The 20,046-nt window shown below is 45.8% G+C and overlaps 2 protein-coding genes across 2 annotated transcripts; both read right to left on the bottom strand.

Moving 5' to 3' along the window:
- Window positions 1-3,817: 3,817 nt before the first annotated feature.
- Window positions 3,818-10,283, bottom strand: LOC107077222 (zona pellucida sperm-binding protein 4-like). Its single transcript, XM_069188469.1, has 15 exons — window positions 9,952-10,283; window positions 9,443-9,562; window positions 8,482-8,600; window positions 8,163-8,364; window positions 7,743-7,861; window positions 5,958-6,057; window positions 5,763-5,885; window positions 5,508-5,680; window positions 5,258-5,355; window positions 5,006-5,133; window positions 4,672-4,852; window positions 4,443-4,584; window positions 4,273-4,348; window positions 4,091-4,179; window positions 3,818-3,889 (listed from the first exon to the last, which is right to left on the bottom strand). The coding sequence occupies exons 1-14, from the start codon at window positions 10,073-10,075 to the stop codon at window positions 4,094-4,096; spliced, it is 1,791 nt and encodes a 596-aa protein (XP_069044570.1). The 5' UTR covers window positions 10,076-10,283; the 3' UTR covers window positions 3,818-3,889; window positions 4,091-4,093.
- Window positions 10,284-14,565: 4,282 nt separating this feature from the next.
- LOC138238157 (zona pellucida sperm-binding protein 4-like) lies at window positions 14,566-19,831 on the bottom strand. The gene is made up of 15 exons (XM_069188203.1): window positions 19,445-19,831; window positions 18,906-19,025; window positions 18,050-18,168; window positions 17,731-17,932; window positions 17,313-17,431; window positions 16,669-16,768; window positions 16,474-16,596; window positions 16,219-16,391; window positions 15,991-16,088; window positions 15,768-15,895; window positions 15,422-15,602; window positions 15,193-15,334; window positions 15,023-15,098; window positions 14,826-14,914; window positions 14,566-14,656 (listed from the first exon to the last, which is right to left on the bottom strand). The coding sequence occupies exons 1-14, from the start codon at window positions 19,806-19,808 to the stop codon at window positions 14,829-14,831; spliced, it is 2,031 nt and encodes a 676-aa protein (XP_069044304.1). The 5' UTR covers window positions 19,809-19,831; the 3' UTR covers window positions 14,566-14,656; window positions 14,826-14,828.
- Between the last annotated feature and the right edge of the window lie 215 nt (window positions 19,832-20,046).

Genomic DNA, 20,046 nt, shown 5'->3' with positions numbered 1-20,046 from the left:
ATCTGGGTATCTGAGAGGGCCCCAGAGACTGAGAGGAAGGAGGGACCAGTGTTTCCAATTGCCTGCATTTCTTTTGTATGTAAACAAGGAACCCCCCTTTGAGCATGTGCTTACCAGTTTCTGCTAAATGTCTTGTTCCAAATGGAGCTCCAAGTACATCTGGTCCTCTGTGTGTAGTGGGGTTGTAACTTCTCAGTTCTGTCAGTGTTTCTCTTCAGGCTCCCCCCTGGTATCCTGTGTGGAGAGAGCATTCTGCTGATGGAAGTCAATCCTAATAAAGATGTTGAACTGAACGTTGTCTGTGTGTGGGGTGTAACTGAAAGGGGGGTGCTGGTATTTCTAGTCTAACTATAGTGTTTTGGGGGGAAATTGTCCAAATCTAGTTACCACTCCTCAATTTGAATATTACCTAGTCCTTCCTGGGTCATTCAAGATTTCTGACTTTAATGAAGTTGCAACCTGGTAACTCATGCTTGTAATCAAGATTCCACCTCATCATGCATGTAGGGGAAGCTCAACTGAACCCACACCCACTTCTGTCCTCCCTTAATCTGCCATGAGACAAATATAGAACTGCTTGGTCAATCTGACAAGGGTCTTCAGCACTGCTATTGCATTTAAAGATCCCATTTCTTGTCAATGAAGTTCCATTTTAAAAGGCCCTTAAGTCTACAGTATGTGCAGTATTACTTGAATGCCACTTCTCCAGACTCGTTAGACAATGGCTGAAGGGAAGTAGTGGCATGGTCTGTGCAGCAAACCAAATATTAGTAGGTGAGCTTTCATGATGATATGGAGCAGTAGGTAAGGTTTGGATGTGTAGTTGGAAGGGTGTGGGGCTCAAATACTAGGAGTGACTAATTGTATATGTGAGTAAGGCACTTCATTCAATTTGTGTAAAATACACAGCTGTATAAAAGCACCACCAAACAAAAGACATGTGCATTATTATTTTTTAAATGACAGTACATAGTGCTCTTAATGAGCCAATACCATTTAACATGCAACACTCACAATGCTGCAACCAAGTGTTTCACACTAGGCAGGCCCCCTGACCTTTCACAACCTTGCTCTGGTTTGTGAAGCCTTTCTTTCAGGTACCTAGATACATGTATGTACATTTTGCAAACCCTGGTCTGATGAGGGTATGAACACTATCACTGTGATGAGTTTTGCAAGCAGGAAATGTAGTGATAGATTAGAAACAAAGGATTACATAGTTCAGGGGAAGGACTAAGTTTATCTGCAGGCAGTATTGGTTCTGTAAACTAGGGAAAAGGAATCCAAAAGCAACACAAAAAGGAAACAAGTGTTTATCGATAAATCAAATCTTGAGTTGTTTTATTCCTTATTACAGGCATGCACAACCATCACAAAGATAGGAATCAGATGGGTCAGATTTGATGATGAAACATGTATTCATCAGATGCAATTCAGTGTCCCCAGATTAATATATTAACAGCTACATTAGCTAGATTGAGTGATGGGCCTGTTTGTAACCCTTCTAATGGTTTTAGATTCCTGGCACTATTGATAAGTAAAAAGCCACCCCATACTGCACAGAATATCATAATAGCTATGTTTGGAAAATTGAGAAGACAAGAAAGAAAAGTACGTTTTCTCAGGATAACTCCCCTCAGAAAGAAACCTTAGTACCAGTTTCAATATGCCCAAAAAACAGTAGGTCTTGGATAAGGGTTAACTTTCAGAACCAATGTGAATCAGAAATAAAACAGGAAACCCAGAAATTACTGGAAGCCATTAATTAACTATTGCCGGATAAACAAAACTGAAGTCCTTATCATTGGGCCAAAAAAAGTTAGTCAATGTCACAGTCCCTTTTTAAAGTGGATGATCACACTGTTAACATCACAGTAAGAGTGAAAAATCTTGGACAGTAACTGCGAAGTTTCACCCTGACCTTTGAAGAAGATAAGAGCTAAATGAGATATAATTTCTTGTTTTTGTAGATTTTTGCAAACGATGCAGTCTAGTGGCTTGAAAAAGGCTTTGTGTTCAAATATACATATAAAGATGCTGCCTGTCCTTGGTCAGTAAGATTAGGGGCATGTATTTGGTGAGCTGGCTGTACACCCAGAATATGAAAAGAACTAACTGTTGTCCAGTCTGCAACTTAGATAATTGGCATGTATTGCCATCTTATCATTTGTTTAGGATGTCAGTCTTTTTGTTTAAAGGACCATCTTCAGCTACTTATTTTTGAGTCTGGTGGTTGCAAGCCAGACTACCATATGCATATGTAAATAAAGAGACTTCTGCTTCACAGACACTGGAACTTTGTCATTTGTTTGACACTACACCTTATTGTTGATTTTCATTGAATGCAGGTGCCTAGAGTTTCTCCCCCCCCACAATCTTGGAAACATACTATAGCTAACTAAGAATATCCACTCCATGTTAGAAAGCTCAAAGAATCTGACTGTTCTAATATTCCAACTAGAACATAGAAACACAACCAAATCATCCAAGTCCTGTCTTCACTGCACTGGCTTCCCATATGATACCATGTACATCTCAAGGCTTTTTACTCACAGAGATAGCTTAGCCTCCTAAGTGATCTTTTGTTTTTGTAAGCATCAATAAGACTGCTCCAGTTGAAGGATGCAGTCTGCCTCAAAAAAAGTCAAAGTAACAAATGTGCAGGTGGCAGAGCTTACAGTAACACGGCCTTTAAACTGTGGAATGACTTACCAAACCTTGTTAAGGATGCCCCATCTGTATCAGCTTCTTTATCAAAGCTGAAGAAGGTTTAGTTTTCCCTTATCCTAACTACCGAAAATTATGTATAAAAACCAATTACTAATGAAATATTGCATTTTAAAACTTCACAAACCAAGGTTGTGAAAAGTCAGAGAGCCTGCCTAGTGTAAAACACTTGGTTGCAGCATTGCATGTTAAATGGCACTAGCTCATTAGCAGCACTACCCTATCCCAGTGCATTGCCAATCCTATGGTGCCACCTAAGTTTTTGGCAATAAAGTAAAACTACACATTCCAAGCATTGTAGAAACTCCCTGCTAAATTAACAGCCATAGAGAGCTGCATCATAGATGGCTTATGCCAAAACCTCATTTATAGCTCTTGTGATTAAGAAGTAACATTCCACAGAGGAGAGTAGAATGTCCTCATTTAAAAGTGTACATGCCTTTTATTTGGTAATGCTTTTATACTGCTGTGCATTTTACACGCATTGAATGAAGTACCTTATCCATATATACACACTGTATAATTAGTCACTCCTAGTATTTGAGCCCACACCCTTCCAACTACACATCCAAACCTTACCTACTGCTCCATAGCCTCATGAAAGCTCACCTAAGAGTTGGTTTGCTACACAGATCATGCCACTACTTCCCTTCATGCATTGTCTAAGAAGCCTAGAGAAGTGGTATTCAAGTAATACCACACATTCACTTAAGGGCCTTTTAAAAAAAAAAAAGGCACTTCATTGACAAGAACTGGGATCTTTAAATGCAATAGCAGTGCTGAAGACCCTTGTCAGATTGACCAAGCAGTTCTATATTTGTCTCATGGCAGATTAAGGGAGGACAGAAGTGGGTGTGGATTCAGTTGAGCCTCTCCTGCCTGCAGGACAAGGTTGGATCCTGATCATTCCAAGCATAAAAGTTACCAGGCTGCAACTTCATTGAAGCCACAACTCATGAGTGACCACAAAAAAAAAAAGCTAAGTAATACTCAAATTCATGAGTAAAAATCTCATTTGGCAAATTCCCCCAAAACAGTATATTTAGACTAGAAACACCGCCCCACCTTCAGTTACACACCACACACAAAGTTCAGTTCAACATCTTTATTAGGATTGACTTCCATCAGCAGAATGCTCTCCCCACAGGAGACCAGGAACAGCCTGAAGAGAAAATGAATTGAGAAGGTAAATCCCACCACACAGGACCAGATAAGCTTGGAGCACCCTTTGGAACTACTCCTCAACTCACTGTAAAAGGAACATTAAGAGACATTAAGCAGAAACTAGTATACACATGCCCAAAGAGGGTTCCTTATTTACATACAAGACAAACAAGCAACTGGAAACACTAATCCCTCCTACCCCTCAGTCCCTAGGGCCCTCATCCTTTCCCGGGCAGGGAGTCCTGACACACCGCCTGTCAGCATCTGGGTTCTCCAGCACAGGGATTTCTGAGACGGAGGGGGAAAGCACACACAGAAGATGTTAAAGTCAGTATGTTGTAAAAAGCTTAAATTTAGTGAAGTTGCTTAACAGACACTCACTGCGGCCATCAAAGCAGCCCTCCACACACTGCCGCTCAGACGGTAGGCACAGCTCTGTGGAGCACATGAAGTAGATCTGGAAGAGGGATTTTAAAATTAGGGCTTGCATATCAAGTTGCCATAGATATTTCACATGGAACTACAGAGTCTGCAACCACAAAAGGCCTCACCTCCTCATTGATGTAGGAGTAGGAGGTGCTGTCCAGGAACTGGAAGGTCTGGATGTGGAAGCGGCGGTGGTGCTTGGGCAGAGGCAGCTTGGAGTGGATGTGCAGGGTGGACCTGTGGCCGTAGTCCAGAGGGTTGGGGCAGCTGGAGAGAGAGGCACCAAGATCAGGACCCTGCCTGCCACCCACTGACCAGCCCAGGGTTAGAGCTGCACAAGCAGGAGCCCCTCACCCATCATAGAGCAGCACCCAGACAGCCTGGCCAGAGCGGGGGTAGGCAACGCAGTAGTGCACCAGCAGCACCAGGTTGGGGTCTGGAGCGTTCAGCAGTCGCACCTCCAGGTAGACTGGGTTCCCCAGCAGGAGCTGGAGGGGCCGGTGGTACTGAGGGTAGAACCTGGAGTAGCTCTCGTCTAGAGGAAGATGGAGAAGGGATGGGTAGCATTTTATACTGCTGTACAATGTTGGGAATCTTAGAGAAAGCAGGTTGTTAAAGGCAATTTTTTTTTATTTTTTTTTTATCTACCACCCCTCTGCTAAGGGTTAAGCATAAGCCAAGATGTCACCTGTAGCAATCCGGAGCTGCACCCCAAACACTCCCTGGGACAGGACAGCAGAGGGCAGGTAGGGGCTCTTCACCAGGTAGCCTGTGCTGGCCAGGTTCCCTTCAGCATAGCGGCACTCCACCAGCAGTCTGGAGAGTAGTGGGGGGAAAGGATTACACAAGTGAAGAATATTGTAGCAGGAAGCAGAAGTGCTACCAACTTAAACCAGAGATCATGAAATGGAGCTCAGAACTACATGGTATCCCTGCTCACCTGAAGGGGCTGTCCCTAGTAATGACTCCATAGCTCTGGATGTTCCGTCTGGCCAGAGTCTCCACCTCAGCCAGGTAGATGGTGGTCTCACCCACCACCTGAGAAGAGAGAGAAGGTAGAAGCTGGGTCAGTCCATGCTTAATGACCTCCCACAAGCAGGTAGTTCTCCCATTTCTCAGAAGAGCCCTATCCAATTGGGATTTTAGATTATCCTCAACTGGTCCCCCCCCCCCCCAAACACTGTACTCACAAAAGCATGGGTCCCACAGCCGGTGACGGGGAATTTGAAGATAGCAAATTCTGGGGTACAGATGACAGGGGTGCAGGATGCGTTGCCAGCAATCACCAGGCTGGCAGGATCCACAGGGGGTACAGAGATGGTCCGAGGGACAGCAAAGACAAAGTGCTTGTCAGCAGTGCACTCTGGGGAGAGAAGAGCATATCAGGATCTTCATTATTCTGGTCAGGAAGGTGCCTGGGACTGGATCAGTAAGGAGAGCCCTACCCTCCAGTGGATAGTAGCAAGAGGATGTTTCTGGGTCCACACAGCATCCCTTGGCCACGCAGTGGGCTGGAGAAATCCTCCCTGGACTACAGGGCACCCGATGGCTCCTGGGTAGTTGACATCCTGGAGAGACCAGATCGGATCCATCAGCACAGTTGTGGAGCCAGTTACCAGCTCTCAAACCTATACACTCACCCTCCCTTGGTTTGTAGGGGCGATAGGGACAGGACACCACAATCTCCCCTCTTGGGCCATCACTGGGATGGTACACCACCTTCACAGTGTAGTGCTGGTCCTGCAAAAAAATAAAGGATCAGACAGATGAAGTTGTGATGGCAATCTCTGGAAGTGGGGTTGGCAAGCGGCAGATCTGAAAGTATCCAGGAACCTTCAGGAGAGCTGTTCTGTAGAACAGTAGAAGGCATGTTTACAGCCAAGATTTCAACCAACATCCTGAAGGTGAATGATCTGCAGTCTTTATTCACCGTCCACCCATCCTATTTTAAAGATTAAATACTCCCAAAAATAGTCCACAATGGGACTGACCGAGAGTAAATTGCATCTCGGAGTGAACCCAGACTCATCTAACAGGTCATTCCATCTAGAACTCCTACTGAAATGTGTGAATGGTGAACTTCATGCAACAATACATTTACTTCTTGTCTGACAGATAGCAGGCTGGCCGCAAGAGAAACAACTCCAGCCAGTCTGTTACACACCTCGAGTCATGAGTTCTTATGGTTGCTTAATTGATTGGTACCTAGATCGGCATCTACACTAGTAGTTAAGAACTAGAACACCTTTGTATTTTCAAAATGAAGAGGCATGGAAGGAAGCTATGCTCGTGGTGCTCCATGCTTTCAGCAGGAAGAAAGCAACCTGGAGTCTGGCAGTACTTTATATAGGACAAGCCAAGCAGGAAAGGCTTCTGTAAGATACTGAAGTGCTTGTTGAGTCACAGCATGCAGAGACTTGTATTACAACATCCATTTTATGCACTGTTGCTTGTGCTCAAGTTAACCAGAAGACTAAGCAAGAAAAAACAAGTGTCTTGCACTGATCTCCAGTCAAGAAGCTATGCTCAAAGAATATTGGTTTAACATGCCACATGTTCTGCATTCCAGCTTTCCAACGGCACCATCAAACCACAGTTTTTGTTCATCTTCTCAAAGTGATGAACCAGGACAAAGTGCTCAGAAAAGTAGAGTGCCCACAGCATGAAAACAATTAGAAGAGAGGTCAACATACTTGTGGCTGGGTGTGAAGCTATGCGAGAAATAGGATCATGGCACCAACATTGTTCAGCACATGCTGGCATTCCCCCATTTCTTAATAACATGAGCTTAAAGAGCTGTGACACCTGAAGCTCAGAGCACAAAGTCATTAACACTTCAGCTATGGGAGTGTCAAAAGGGATCGTTATTTGCCAGAAAAACTATTAGACCACTGAGGTGAAGAATGCAGATGTTACCTGCCCAGTTTTAATAGGTTTAAGTAACTCAAGCAGTCATCAGCAAACTCTGTATTGATAGGAGCCTCAAATTTATAATAAGGGAACTTGACAAAATTCCATACATGTGTACCAAAAGAGATTAGGAAGATCCATGCAGCAAAGGGTTCATCTTGCAATTGATTTGCCCGTCCTGGGGATTACACAGAGGTTTGTGCTTAACAGCTATAGAAGTTCAGCTACTTCACTAGTATGACTAAAACTAGCCTTACCATTTAGTCATCTAAGAAGATGAGTCCATATTTAGCTTAACAGTCACTTTCTAGTTGCCCTCTAATTTAGTCTGACTCTTGGGGACTTGACAGGCCAGATTAGCACTGATCATCTGAACCAACTTCTTGTAGACCACAGGCTTACAATCCTACCAATACTCATTTGTTTAGACAAGGTCTTACTTTCAGGCATGTTGTAGAATTGGAAACGGAAGGCATGTCTAATACTCAGGAAACAAAGCTCAAGCTCAGCCTCACCACAAGCCGAACATGGCAGCCAGTGTACAGGATGGTCAGGGTGTTCAGGTGCCGCCCTGCAGTCACAGAGTATCCACAGGATGGAGTGTCCAGCACAGACACCAGGCCGCCAGAAGAACCTGTACAGGGTACACAGGAGTCCAATTTCCCTTTGGCAGGATTTTATATATTGCAGGTGCAAAAAGCAAAATCAGCAATAGGTTACAGCACACTGGATAGAGGCAGCCATATCATTTCAAGGTGCATCTCCAAATAGCTATCAGGACAGGGTAATGCTATAATCCACAATGTCAAGGCACATTTAGAGAACCCTGGAACTACTCAAAACACCACATCAAGCTCCCTGTTCCATTAGTGGCTAGGTAAAAGCCTCCTGCATTACTAGGGACCAGCAGTAAAAGCCCTTCCCCAGTCACTCACTCTGAACCTTGATCTCCTCCAGGGGGCCAGCAGGCAGGGTCACAGTCATGCACACCTCACTGCAGGAGATGGTCAGGCCTCTGGGAGGTGGGGGTGGAGGGACAACTGGAACATGGCAGGACACAGTGCCAGTCACCCATTTCCTCTGCTGTTTGTCATAGTATCTCACTGTCAGGGAGTAGTGTTGCCGCTGGTTCTTCCTCTGTGGTGGGGAACAGGGTTGCAGGTTAAGAGCACTGATGTAGAGCTGTTTGGACTGATTAAGGCACTACTGTTCACACAAGTTCCCAGCCAGTCCAAGCCCAAAGCCTGCCCTTACCCAGGTCCTGATGTAACACCCTTTGTAGGAAGCCACCAGCACCAGCCAGCTCCTGGTGGTCCACACCTTGTGCCCACAGTGCTTTGGGAGACTGGTGACCAAGAGAGGAGCCATTTTGCCTGGGAGAAGGAGTGTTAGAGGCTTACAGGTAAGTGGCCTTTCACAGTAGCTCTGTATAGCACCACAGAGCAAGAACACAGATATTCCCTTTGCAAGGGACATCCACTGCATCATGCCCCTAATTCCTCCACGTTTGCCTGGTCTTCTCTCAATCGAATTGATCAAAAAGGTACTGATCTGGAATGCATGCAGGTTCTCTTTGGTTACATTTGAAACAATATAAACTGGAGAATTGTCACAAAGGTACACTCCTCATATCTTCATTAAAAAAAAAATCTGATACACAAGCATTCGTATTGTTCTAACCTACCAGAACATCTCCCTGGTAAAGGGTCTGGTTTCAAGAACAGGTGTACCCATTTAGTGAGGCTACAGCTCAACCTACCATGAGGTTGAGGTTATTCTCCCAATTTGTGTTCCACACCCAACCCCATGTTTAAGATCCAACATGCATAATTAGAACTATGGAGCAAGGAGCAAGTAACCCACTGCACGACATACAATCCATGGAGCAAAAAGCACATTTGGAGGCACTGTAGACCTCAGAATTAGGAGGGATAGTCAGAAGTATTTAGCCCACAGCTTGTATTTCCCTACCAATCTCAATGAAAGTGTGATCTTCAAAGACAAGTAAAATATTCTGGAGGTGTATCTACCCACTGAGGTACAGGGACAATTGTTTAGAGAGGCTGTCCTGCTACTTTTGGGGATACCACTGCAGCACAATCCTTTGTTTTTCAGCTCAGATGGCACATGAACAGGTTTTGATCTCCTGAACAGAGGATGGCACAACCTGTCCATGTATAGGGCAAGTGAAAGTACAGGCAGGGCAGAACCTCACCCTTCAGCAGGTAGACTCGGCTGAACCTCCTCACAGAGAACTTGAGCATCATGCTGCTCTTGCCACAGGACAGCAGGGGGCGGCTGCGGGATTGCTGCTGCTCAGGGTCACCCTGAGACTCTGGGAGGGAAGAGAGGACAGCAAGAAGTGTTACTGGGTAAAAGACCTTCAAGTTCGTAGCTGCAGCAGCAAAGGTTTATTCCATGCTGAAGAGAAGAAAAACAGTTCCACAGCTGGAACCATCTTCAGGTGAAGGCTCTTTTCAGCCTTGAATAAACAGTTACTTGTTCCCGTGAAGAGCTACAAGAACACACTTCACTCTGAAGGAATTCCTGCTGTAACCCACTTAAAGGAAAGTGGGAGCAGCCATATGCAAAGCACTCATGGAGATATTCCACTGGTCATGACTATTCCTATGCATTCCAGACTTCCTTTTAGAGGAAGTACAGCAGAGCTACTTTACTACCACGCAGTTGTATTCAGTCCACAGACTTGCAGAAACTCCCTACCAGGGTCAGATGAAGGAGGATCTGCACCAAAAGGACCAGTTGTCACTGCTGCCACATCTCTCTGCACATCAGCACTCGAGTCCTTATCCAGCTCTTCCCCCTCAGTATCAGAGCCCATTTCCATCAAGTCCTGCTCTTCCCCATTTAGCACCCCTCTCACCTCTCCAGCAGAATAACCATCATACCCATCTGGTGGGGTCTCCCGGAATACAGGACTACCCACATTTGGCTCAAAGCCATCATAACCTTCCTCTTCATCAAAAACAGCATCATGACCCTCAAGCTGGGCTTGGGCCACCACAACACAGAGCCATGCTAGCAATCCAGGAAAAAGGAAATCCATCACACCCACTCCTCTCCCCATTTTTTTCATACAAAAACACTTCAAGAGAAAGAATAACTACCTCTCCTGCCGCTGGGGTTTATACACACGCACGGTGAGGCGCGCGCTGTCCTGTGGGCCAATCAGGAGCAGGTAAGGAAGTCCAGAACATTTTCACGCGCTGAGGTTTCGGACGCGGTGTTGAGAGTGAAATCACGTGACACAGCTTGACTGCCCGTCTTCTGGCGTCATCAGTCTAAACTTAATAAAAATATAACCTTGAGAAATTTAAAGATTTACAGCAATGAGGAACAGTAAATCTCATTAATACATCTTGTAAACAATATAAAATCGCGATGAAATGCCGTTGATCCAATGGCACTGTGATGTGTTTGAATTTCACAATGATTCTTCATAATATTAATATTATAGCTGTGATGCAGATCGCGGTAACTTTCACTGTGTTCGAAGATCCCGCTGTGTTGATGACCTGAGCAAATTGAAACGCCAGCAAACACCTCCGTATGACAATACATTCTCACGAGCCGATATTAGACATGAAGGTTGAAAGCGAAGGCAGGTGACAACAAGTTTATTACGGGAGTCTTGTTCAAGGTGAGAAGTGTGTTCATAACGGGAACATTTAACCAGTTCATTTCCGTCCAGTTGTATTGCTAATACGGACAGAGTGTGAGTCGGCATAACTTTTTAAAAACGCATCTCCTTGAGGTTGACTCCCACTACAGACAGCACCAACGAAGAAACCCATCTCATTCGTTAGTGCTACGTTTGTGCAGGTTGGTGCTGTTGAAAGTAGCGTTTTGCTGCTGTCAATTGCGAGATACACTGTAGCGCCTTGTTTGTTCGGGCAATCACGTGACTGTACAAGCCAGTTTAAAGGTACCAACACACCCGGTACTTTTAACTACTTGATGTGATGAAACCAACGGATGCAATCTGTTTCGGTGAAAGTTTCTTCTCGCGAATTGCAATTGTAATCTATAGTCACAACTGTAACAATATTTTTCAAGTTTCACTAGCGTGTGTAACGATCATTATAACGTTCTCGACAAATGAAGCTTTCAAAGAGGTCTTCGTGGAGATGCAGAAAATCTGTCAGGAATCATTTCAACTCTCTGCCATTGGTGTCAACTTATCAAAGATCACAATTGAAAGATCTGATGGTCGTGATCTTTCTGTATTTGCATCATACTTCGAAAAGGGAGGCGCTATTTTCAAATGCAAAACGTCCACCCACCGAACTCAAGTTGCACAAAATGCAATTGATTTTAACACATCGAGTAATTAAAGGTACCGAGTGTGTTGGTACTTTTAAACTTCCTTGTAGATACAGTCTATGTTCGTTTGTTTTATCTGAAAATAAAAAGACTGTCCAAGATTCCCCTGGTCTGCATGTGAGACGGTAGAGTTTCCAATGTTGTTTTGCAGTCAAATTACGAACTATCTGGGTTAACTTGGTGCACAGTGCCCCCTTTAAAAAATCCTGATTCTTTTTCACATGTACGATTCTTTCTTTTTGCTTAATCAATCAATGAAAGTTTATTTATCAAATCCACAATACACCGTGCACCATTAGTTGCTGGCAATGAAATGTTTTTTCTGCCAGCTCACCGGGGCTGAAAATCACAAGATTCAAGTGACAAAATAAGGTTACATAATAATAGATAAGTGTCAAAGTAAGGTGAACCCTTTGGGCGAGGAATATTCCTGCCTCGTGTACGACTACGCCACCTAGCAATACAAACGGGGTGCCTGGGCCCCTCTACATTACCACAGGTCCTGTTTATCTCCCAGAATCACCAATGCACACACAGAACAGCGACAAGCATTAGTATTGTATAAGTGCCCTTTTTATTGTCTAACTACAATACATTCACATTCACTATCACCCAAAAACACAATGAAAACAGCATTTGCAGAAGCAAAAATTCCTTCCCAGGGTCATAACGAATACAGAGGGGCAGCAGTCTTCCCTGTAATATACTGAAGAGAGCTACTCAAACGTTTCTACTTAGTATCTGTAGTCTCTGATGGCCCACTTGAAGGAGAGGGGTATTGCCCCGTCTCCGTTCAGGTAACGGTAGAAATCCTCTGCGGGCTGTATTACATTCCCCTCAGTTTGAATCGGCTAGCTGTGCCAGTTTCCTTGTTCCTTGTCTTCAGGTGTTAAAGTCTCTGTACAGTACCTCTGTTCCAATACCAGTGTCTCCCGTGGTCGTCAGTTACTGAACCAGTAGTTCCTTGCCTCCAGGTGTTAGACGTCTCTGCACAGCACCTCTGTGGTCTCGCACTCTGCAGCTTCCCTTGTGCTGCCTGTGTCGTCTCCTGGGTCCAGTGGGAATCGGGAGCCCCCTCTGTTCTGTCTCAAGTCTTTTTATCCCCCTCCTTAGCCTATCCCTTTCAGGGGGGTTACTAGTGTCCCCATCAGAATCGGGTTTGCCCAGTATCTTTCCAGGAGGAAGCTTGTGCTGTTTGAGGGGTGTGCGAGTGCCGAGCTAGGCGTCACAGGACCTTATCAGTTCACCCTTTGGTCTGGCTAAATACATATGCCGAATACAATTAAATGTATGAAAACAATGGTCTTGCGATACAGGAAGTTACTAATCCTAACTTTTTAAAAATGCGTTGCTTGAAACACGAATCTTTAAATGGCCCTTGGTTTGCATACTGATTTAAAAAGAACCCAAGGAGAAACCGATGACTTTGGTGTTTTCAGTGGAGATCAAGTTCATTTGTATTGCATACAGCAGGTGTGGGAAAATACACATAGCAGAGCAAGGATTGAGATTAGAAAATGGCACATATCCATGTGTAAATATTTATTGACCGTTTCACTGGTGTCTGTGGGTATTTTAGCATTGTATGATAGAATAATCTAGACAGTTGTAGAATAGTAACACCAGAGAGCTGACAATACATGGACACTTTTCTATATGAATGCAAGCGTTAAGGACAAAAATGTCCTTTTAACCGCAACAGAGCTGAAGTCTTGCTTCTGGGCTCCTCCCATTGACTCTGTAAAGCCAGTGTAGTATCCCTGTCTGTAGAGGATACTGCACCTGCCACTCATATTAGATCCAGGCACCTAGATGTGCAAATATTGTAAAATCATCCTCCTTCCTCCTCAAATATCAGACTACCCCCTATGTTTACCCCTAACAGTAGCGACAAGTTAGTCACCATTTTCATCCTCTTTGAAATTGAGGATTACAACTCCTAGCTCACCAGGGTGCCTACATCCAGTGAACAAAACTGAATGTGCAGAATGCTTGTGGAAGTGATCCAAACATTCTTTAGAGGGGTTTTTATGGACCTGGTTCTGTGTCTGCCATTTTATTCTCCTACTCTATTGCAAACCCCTTTTCTTCCCCCACCATTTCTGGCATTCTATTGCCTCCTTTGCTTGGTTTTTACTACAGTGAAGTAGGAGAAGCCACTTTTAAAAAGGATCCATCTGAAATTTATTGGAACATATTGTCCTGCACTTATTTGAAACTGCCATCAAGAGGAGTACCGTTTGTGCCAATTTAACTTCCTGAAAGTCCTACAACCCACCCAGTAGAGGGTTTCCACAAAATGAAAATACCAATGACAAGACTGCCGCTGTCACTATTCTGTGGTAGCAAAGCCCATTAACATTCTTAGACAGTAGAGCTTTGATTATCTCACTCACCCAAGAGTGTCTTTAACTAGACCAATTCCCACTGGCAATTAAGCTTCTGAACATGGAAGCTTTTCATGCCTACTAATAGTACAGCTGCACCCCTCTCGACAGCAGCATATTTTAAATGCCCTAGGTACAAGAACTGCTCCAGGACCCTTTAATACTTCTGGCCAAACCATCACATTTAGGCATCACCATGTGAAATGGTTGCACTGCCTACAACCCACTCAATGGAGTAGAGCTCCCCAAACATTCTCTAATGCAATTGGTCTAAAACCTCACCTGATGTGAAGCTTGAGAAAGTAACACTGCATACAGTAAATACAAGAAAAAAAAATAGCAAAGCCTATTACTCAAGTGAACTATAACCCCCTCCACAACGTCCAAGTCAGGTTGACACTTCATGATGGAAGCACACTGCCAGAGGTGGCAGTAATCTCTGTTGACCAACAGCGAGACCCAGTCCTGCAGGAACTACAATTCAGTGGCAAAGGACACCATTAGACCCTTACAGGTTGGTAACATGACCATGGATAACTGCACCCATTTTACTTGCCCAAGAGCCCAACTACCCCACACTCCAGTAAGGGTACACAGGACACAGAACCACTTTCAACATCTTTATTAGGACTGACATCCTCCAACAGAACCAGCTCTTCAGACAGAGGTTGCTAGTCCCTGAAGCAGCAGGCAAGAACCTGAAAAAGTGGTTGAAACCCCATTATGGGCAGGAAAAACAGGATAGTCTGGAAATGCATACAATGGGAGAAAAATGACAGAAAGGAATCAGACCTTGGACTTCCTGAAAAAAAAAAAAAGGGGTCCTATAGGAATTTAGTGACACTGGTACCCCCCCCACCCACCTACCCCTCAGTCCCTGGGGCCCTCATTCTTTCCTGGACAGGGGGTCCTGCCACAGCGCCTGTCAGCATCTGGGTTCTCCAGCACTGGGATTTCTGCAAGAGAAGATCAGATAGTGGGCTCCCGAGGTAAAGATACTATTGCAAAGCATCAGATGTGCATGGACAGAAGGAACACACGGAGAAGAGCTTAAATAGACTCACTGCGGCCATCAAAGCAGCCCTCCACACACTGCCGCTCAGACGGTAGGCACAGCTCTGTGGAGCACATGAAGTAGATCTGGAAGAGGGATTTTAAAATTAGGGCTTGCATATCAAGTTGCCATAGATATTTCACATGGAACTACAGAGTCTGCAACCACAAAAAGCCTCACCTCCTCATTGATGTAGGAGTAGGAGGTGCTGTCCAGGAACTGGAAGGTCTGGATGTGGAAGCGGCGGTGGTGCTTGGGCAGAGGCAGCTTGGAGTGGATGTGCAGGGTGGAAGTGTGGCCATAGTCCAGAGGGTTGGGGCAGCTGGAGAGAGAGGCACCAAGATCAGAACCCTGCCTTCAACCCACTGACCAGCACAGGGTTAGAGCTGCACAAGCAGGAGCCCCTCACCCATCATAGAGCAGCACCCAGACAGCCTGGCCAGAGCGGGGGTAGGCAACGCAGTAGTGCACCAGGAGCACCAGGTTGGGGTCTGGAGCATTCAGCAGTCGCACCTCCAGGTAGACTGGGTTCCCCAGCAGGAGCCGGAGGGGCCGGTGGTACTGAGGGTAGAACCTGGAGTAGCTCTCGTCTAGAGGAAGATGGAGAAGGGATGGGTGGAGCTGTATGCTGTGGCCGGATCATAAAGCCATGGCATTGTGGAGGCTAGCATAGCCAGTCATTTCTCTTACCCCTCAAGCCATGTTGCATTGTACACTCCCCTCTTGAGAGGAGCTGTTCAATTAACTGCTCTCACCTGTAGCAATCCGGAGCTGCACCCCAAACACTCCCTGGGACAGGACAGCAGAGGGCAGGTAGGGGCTCTTCACCAGGTAGCCTGTGCTGGCCAGGTTCCCCTCAGCATAGCGGCACTCCACCAGCAGCCTGGAGAGCAGGAGGAGGGGAAGCAGTAGGAAAGCCATATTCCTCCATGTGATAAGCTGGCCAGCACAATAGATCTCGATCAAAACCCTGCTCACCTGAAGGGGCTGTCCCTGGTAATGACTCCATAGCTCTGCATATTGCGTCTTGCCCGTGTCTCCACTTCAGCCAAGTAGATGGTGGTCTGTCCTACCACCTGAGCAGAGAGGAAGGTCAGTAACCATCAGCTGCCTCTTGAGCAGGTCCCTCTTACTTCCAATAAAGGAATTCTAGGCCCCTATACAGACAATTGGGAGAACCGATTTTAAAGGGATCAGTGTACTCACAAAAGCATGGGTCCCACAGCCAGTGACAGGGAATTTGAAGATGGCAAACTCCGAGGTACAGATGACAGGGGTGCAGGATGCGTTGCCAGCAATCACCAGGCTGGCAGGATCCACAGGGGGTACAGAGATGGTCCGAGGGACAGCAAAGACAAAGTGCTTGTCGGCAGTGCACTCTGGGGAGAGAGGAACATGTCAGGATCTTCATTATCCTGGTCAGGAAGGTGTCTGGGACTGGGTCAGTAAGGAGAGCCCTACCCTCCAGTGGATAGTAGCAAGAGGATGTTTCTGGGTCCACACAGCATCCCTTGGAGAGGCAGTGGGCTGGAGAAATCCTCCCTGGACCACAGGGCACCCGATGGCTCTTGGGTAGTTTACATCCTGGGAAGACCAAATTGGATCCATCAGCACAGCTATGGAGCCAATTACCAACTCTCCAACCTATTCACTCACCCTCCCTTGGTTTGTAGGGACGATGAGGGCAGGACACCACCACCTCCCTTCTTGGGCCACCATTGGGAATGTACACCACCTTCACAGTGTAGTGAAGATCCTGCAAGGGAAAGGAAAAGAAGACATATGCAGTTGTGCTGGTGTTGTGTGCAGATGGCCAACCCCATTTCCAGATCTGAAAGTACCCAGGAACTACCAGAAGGGCTATTCTGTAGAGCAGTGGAAGGCATGTTTACAGCCAGGTTTTCAACCCACAGTGTTAGTTTACCCCCCCCAACCCCACATCCTATTTTATAAAATCTCTCAAATATCCCACAATAAGCATAACCAAGAGTAAATTGCATCTTGGAATGACCTGTCTAAATGTGTGGATTCATTCCATCTAAAACTCCTACTGAAATAAATAGTCATATGAAGCTCAACGTTCATACATTTACTTCATGTCTGTCAGATGCAAGCTCGCTGTAAGTGTATGCGCTTCCAGCCAGTCTGTTCCAACTTCAGGTTACAAATTCTTAATTGATTGGTACCTACAAGTAGATGGGTGTATACACTGTAGTAATTAGAAAACTAGAGCAGCTGGTTTAACAAGATGAGAAGCCTACATAATACTCAGGAAATACAAAGCCCAAGCTCAGCCTCACCACAAGCCGAACATGGCAGCCAGTGTACAGGATGGTCAGGGTGTTCAGGTGCTGCCCTGCAGTCACAGAGTATCCACAGGATGGAGTGTCCAGCACAGACACCAGGCCGCCAGAAGAACCTGCACAGGGTACACAGGAGTCCAATTTCCCTTTGGCAGGATTTTATATATTGCAGGTGCAAAAAGCAAAATCAGCAATAGATTATCCAGTGTGCTGTAGAGGCAGCCATATCATTTCAAGGTGCATCTCCAAATAGCCATCAGGACAGGGTAATGCTATAATCCAGTGTCAAGGCACATTTAGAGAACCCTGGAACTGCTCAAAACACCACATCAAGCTCCCCGTTCCATTAGTGACTAGGTAAAAGCCTCCTGCATTACCAGGGACCAGCAGAAAAAGCCCTTCCCCAGTCACTCACTCTGAACCTTGATCTCCTCCAGGGGGCCAGCAGGCAGGGTCACAGTCATGCACACCTCACTGCAGGAGATGGTCAGGCCTCTGGGAGGTGGGGGTGGAGGGACAACTGGAACATGGCAGGACACAGTGCCAGTCACCCATTTCCTCTGCTGTTTGTCATAGTATCTCACAGTCAGGGAGTAGTGTTGCCGCTGGTTCTTCCTCTGTGGTGGGGAACAGGGTTGCAGGTTAAGAGCACTGATGTAGAACTGTTTGGACTGATTAAGGCACTACTGCTCACACAAGTTCCCAGCCAGTCCAAGCCCAAAGCCTGCCCTTACCCAGGTCCTGATGTAACACCCTTTGTAGGAAGCCACCAGCACCAGCCAGCTCTTGGTGGTCCACACCTTGTGCCCACAGTGCTTTGGGAGACGGGTGACCGAGAGAGGAGCCATTTTGCCTGGGAGAAGGAGGAGTGTTAGAGGCTTACAGGTAAGTGGCCTTTCACAGCAGCTCTGTACAGCACCACAAAGCAAGAACACAGATCTTCCCTTTGCAAGGGACATCCACTGCATCATTCCCCTAATTCTAGTCCTCCACACTTGCCTGCTCTTCTCTCAATTTAATTCAAAGGGTACTGAACTGGAATGCATGCAGGTTCTCTTTGGTTACAATAGAAACTGGAGGCTTAGCACAATGGTACACACCCTGCGTCTTCATAAAAAAAAAGAAGAATCAGATACATGCATTAGTATTGTTCTTACCTAGCAGAGCACAAACCCCCAGTAAATGTGGTTTCAAGCATCTTGTGCACAGACATACCCATTTAGGGAGATACAATCCATTGAGCAAAAAAAGCACATTCATTTGGAGGCACTTTCAACTCCATAGAATTAAGAGAGATCATCACAGAAGTATTTGCCACATACATTGTATGGAACAAGATCCCCCTACCCATTCCCATGAAATGATATGTTCAAAGACAAGCAGAATGTTCTGGGGGTGTATCTACCCATTGAGGTAGAGGGACAATTGTTTAGAGAGGCTGTCCAGCTATTTTTGGGGATACCACTGCAGCACAATCCTTTGTTTTACAGCTCAAACGGCGCATGAACAGGTTTGGAGCTCAAAAACAGAGGATGGCACAACCTGTCCCTGTATAGGGCAAGTGCAAGTACAGGCAGGGTAGAACCTCACCCTTCAGCAGGTAGATTCGGCTGAACCTCCTCACAGAGAACTTGAGCATCATGCTGCTCTTGCCACAGGACAGCAGGGGGCGGCTGTGGGATTGCTGCTGCTCGGGGTCACCCTGAGACTCTGGGAGGGAAGAGGACAGCAAGAAGTGTTACTGGGTACAAGACCTTCAAGTTGGTAGCTGCATCAGCAAAGGTTTATTCCATGCTGAAAAGAGCAAAACAGTTCCAGCTTTGGAGCCATCTTCAGGTGAAGGCTCCACAGCCAAAACAGTGTTCTCTATTCTCAGCATGGAATAAGCCTTTACTTGATTCTGTGAAGAGCTACAAGAACACATGTCACTCTAGATTACTAAAACCCCTTCACAAGGAATTTCTGCTGTAACATACTCAAAAGAAAATAGGAGTAAAGCACCCATGCAGATATTCCACTGGTCATAACGATTTTAAATGCATCCAGCATTTCTTTGAGAGAAAATACAGCAGAACTAGTTGACTACCACGCAGTTGTATTCAGTCCACAGATTTGAAGAAACTCCCTACCAGGGTCAGATGAAGGAGGATCTGCTTCAGAGGGACCAGTTGTCACTGCTGCCACATCTCTCTGCACATCAGCACTCGAGTCCTTATCCAGCTCTTCCCCCTCAGCATCAGAGCCCATTTCCATCAAATCCTGCTCTTCCCCATTTAGTACCCCTCTCACCTCTCCAGCAGAATAACCATCATATCCATCTGGTGGGGTCTCCTGGAATACAGGACTACCCACATTTGGCTCAAAGCCATCATAACCTTCCTCTTCATCAAAAACAGCATCATGACCCTCAAGCTGGGCTTGGGCCACTGCAACACAGAGCCATGCTAACAATCCAGGCAAAAGCAAATCCATCACACCCACTCCTCTCCCCATTTTTTCATACAAAAACACTTCAAGAGAAAGAATAACTACCTCTCTTGCCGCTGGGGTTTATACACACGCACGATGAGGCGCGCGCTGTCCTGTGGGCCAATCAGGAGCAGGTAAGGAAGTCCAGAACATTTTCACGCGCTGAGGTTTCGGACGCGGTGTTGAGAGTGAAATCACGTGACACAGCTTGACTGCCCGTCTTCTGGCGTCATCAGTCTAAACTTAAACAATAAAAATATAA

This window comes from Lepisosteus oculatus, chromosome 4 (genome assembly GCF_040954835.1).
Source record: "Lepisosteus oculatus isolate fLepOcu1 chromosome 4, fLepOcu1.hap2, whole genome shotgun sequence".
Classification (NCBI taxonomy): domain Eukaryota; kingdom Metazoa; phylum Chordata; class Actinopteri; order Semionotiformes; family Lepisosteidae; genus Lepisosteus; species Lepisosteus oculatus.
Note: the sequence above shows the minus strand (reverse complement) of the source record. Positions and strands in the feature narration are given on the sequence as shown.

What these genes read in the sequence shown, in the direction of transcription:
- LOC138238157 (XM_069188203.1), bottom strand. Translation starts at nt 19,808, where the DNA reads ATGGGGAGAGGAGTGGGTGTGATGGATTTGCTTTTGCCTGGATTGTTA. An exon ending in GCTGCCATGTTCGGCTTGTG is followed by an intron (nt 16,769 to 17,312) that starts GTGAGGCTGAGC and finishes TTTCCCTTGCAG; the next exon opens with GATCTTCACTACACTGTGAA. An exon ending in GCTGTGGGACCCATGCTTTT is followed by an intron (nt 16,089 to 16,218) that starts GTGAGTACACTG and finishes CTCTCTGCTCAG; the next exon opens with GTGGTAGGACAGACCACCAT.
- LOC107077222 (XM_069188469.1), bottom strand. Translation starts at nt 10,075, where the DNA reads ATGGAAATGGGCTCTGATACTGAGGGGGAAGAGCTGGATAAGGACTCG. An exon ending in GGTGTTACATCAGGACCTGG is followed by an intron (nt 8,365 to 8,481) that starts GTAAGGGCAGGC and finishes TCCCCACCACAG; the next exon opens with AGGAAGAACCAGCGGCAACA. An exon ending in GGGCTGCTTTGATGGCCGCA is followed by an intron (nt 4,180 to 4,272) that starts GTGAGTGTCTGT and finishes CCTCCGTCTCAG; the next exon opens with AAATCCCTGTGCTGGAGAAC.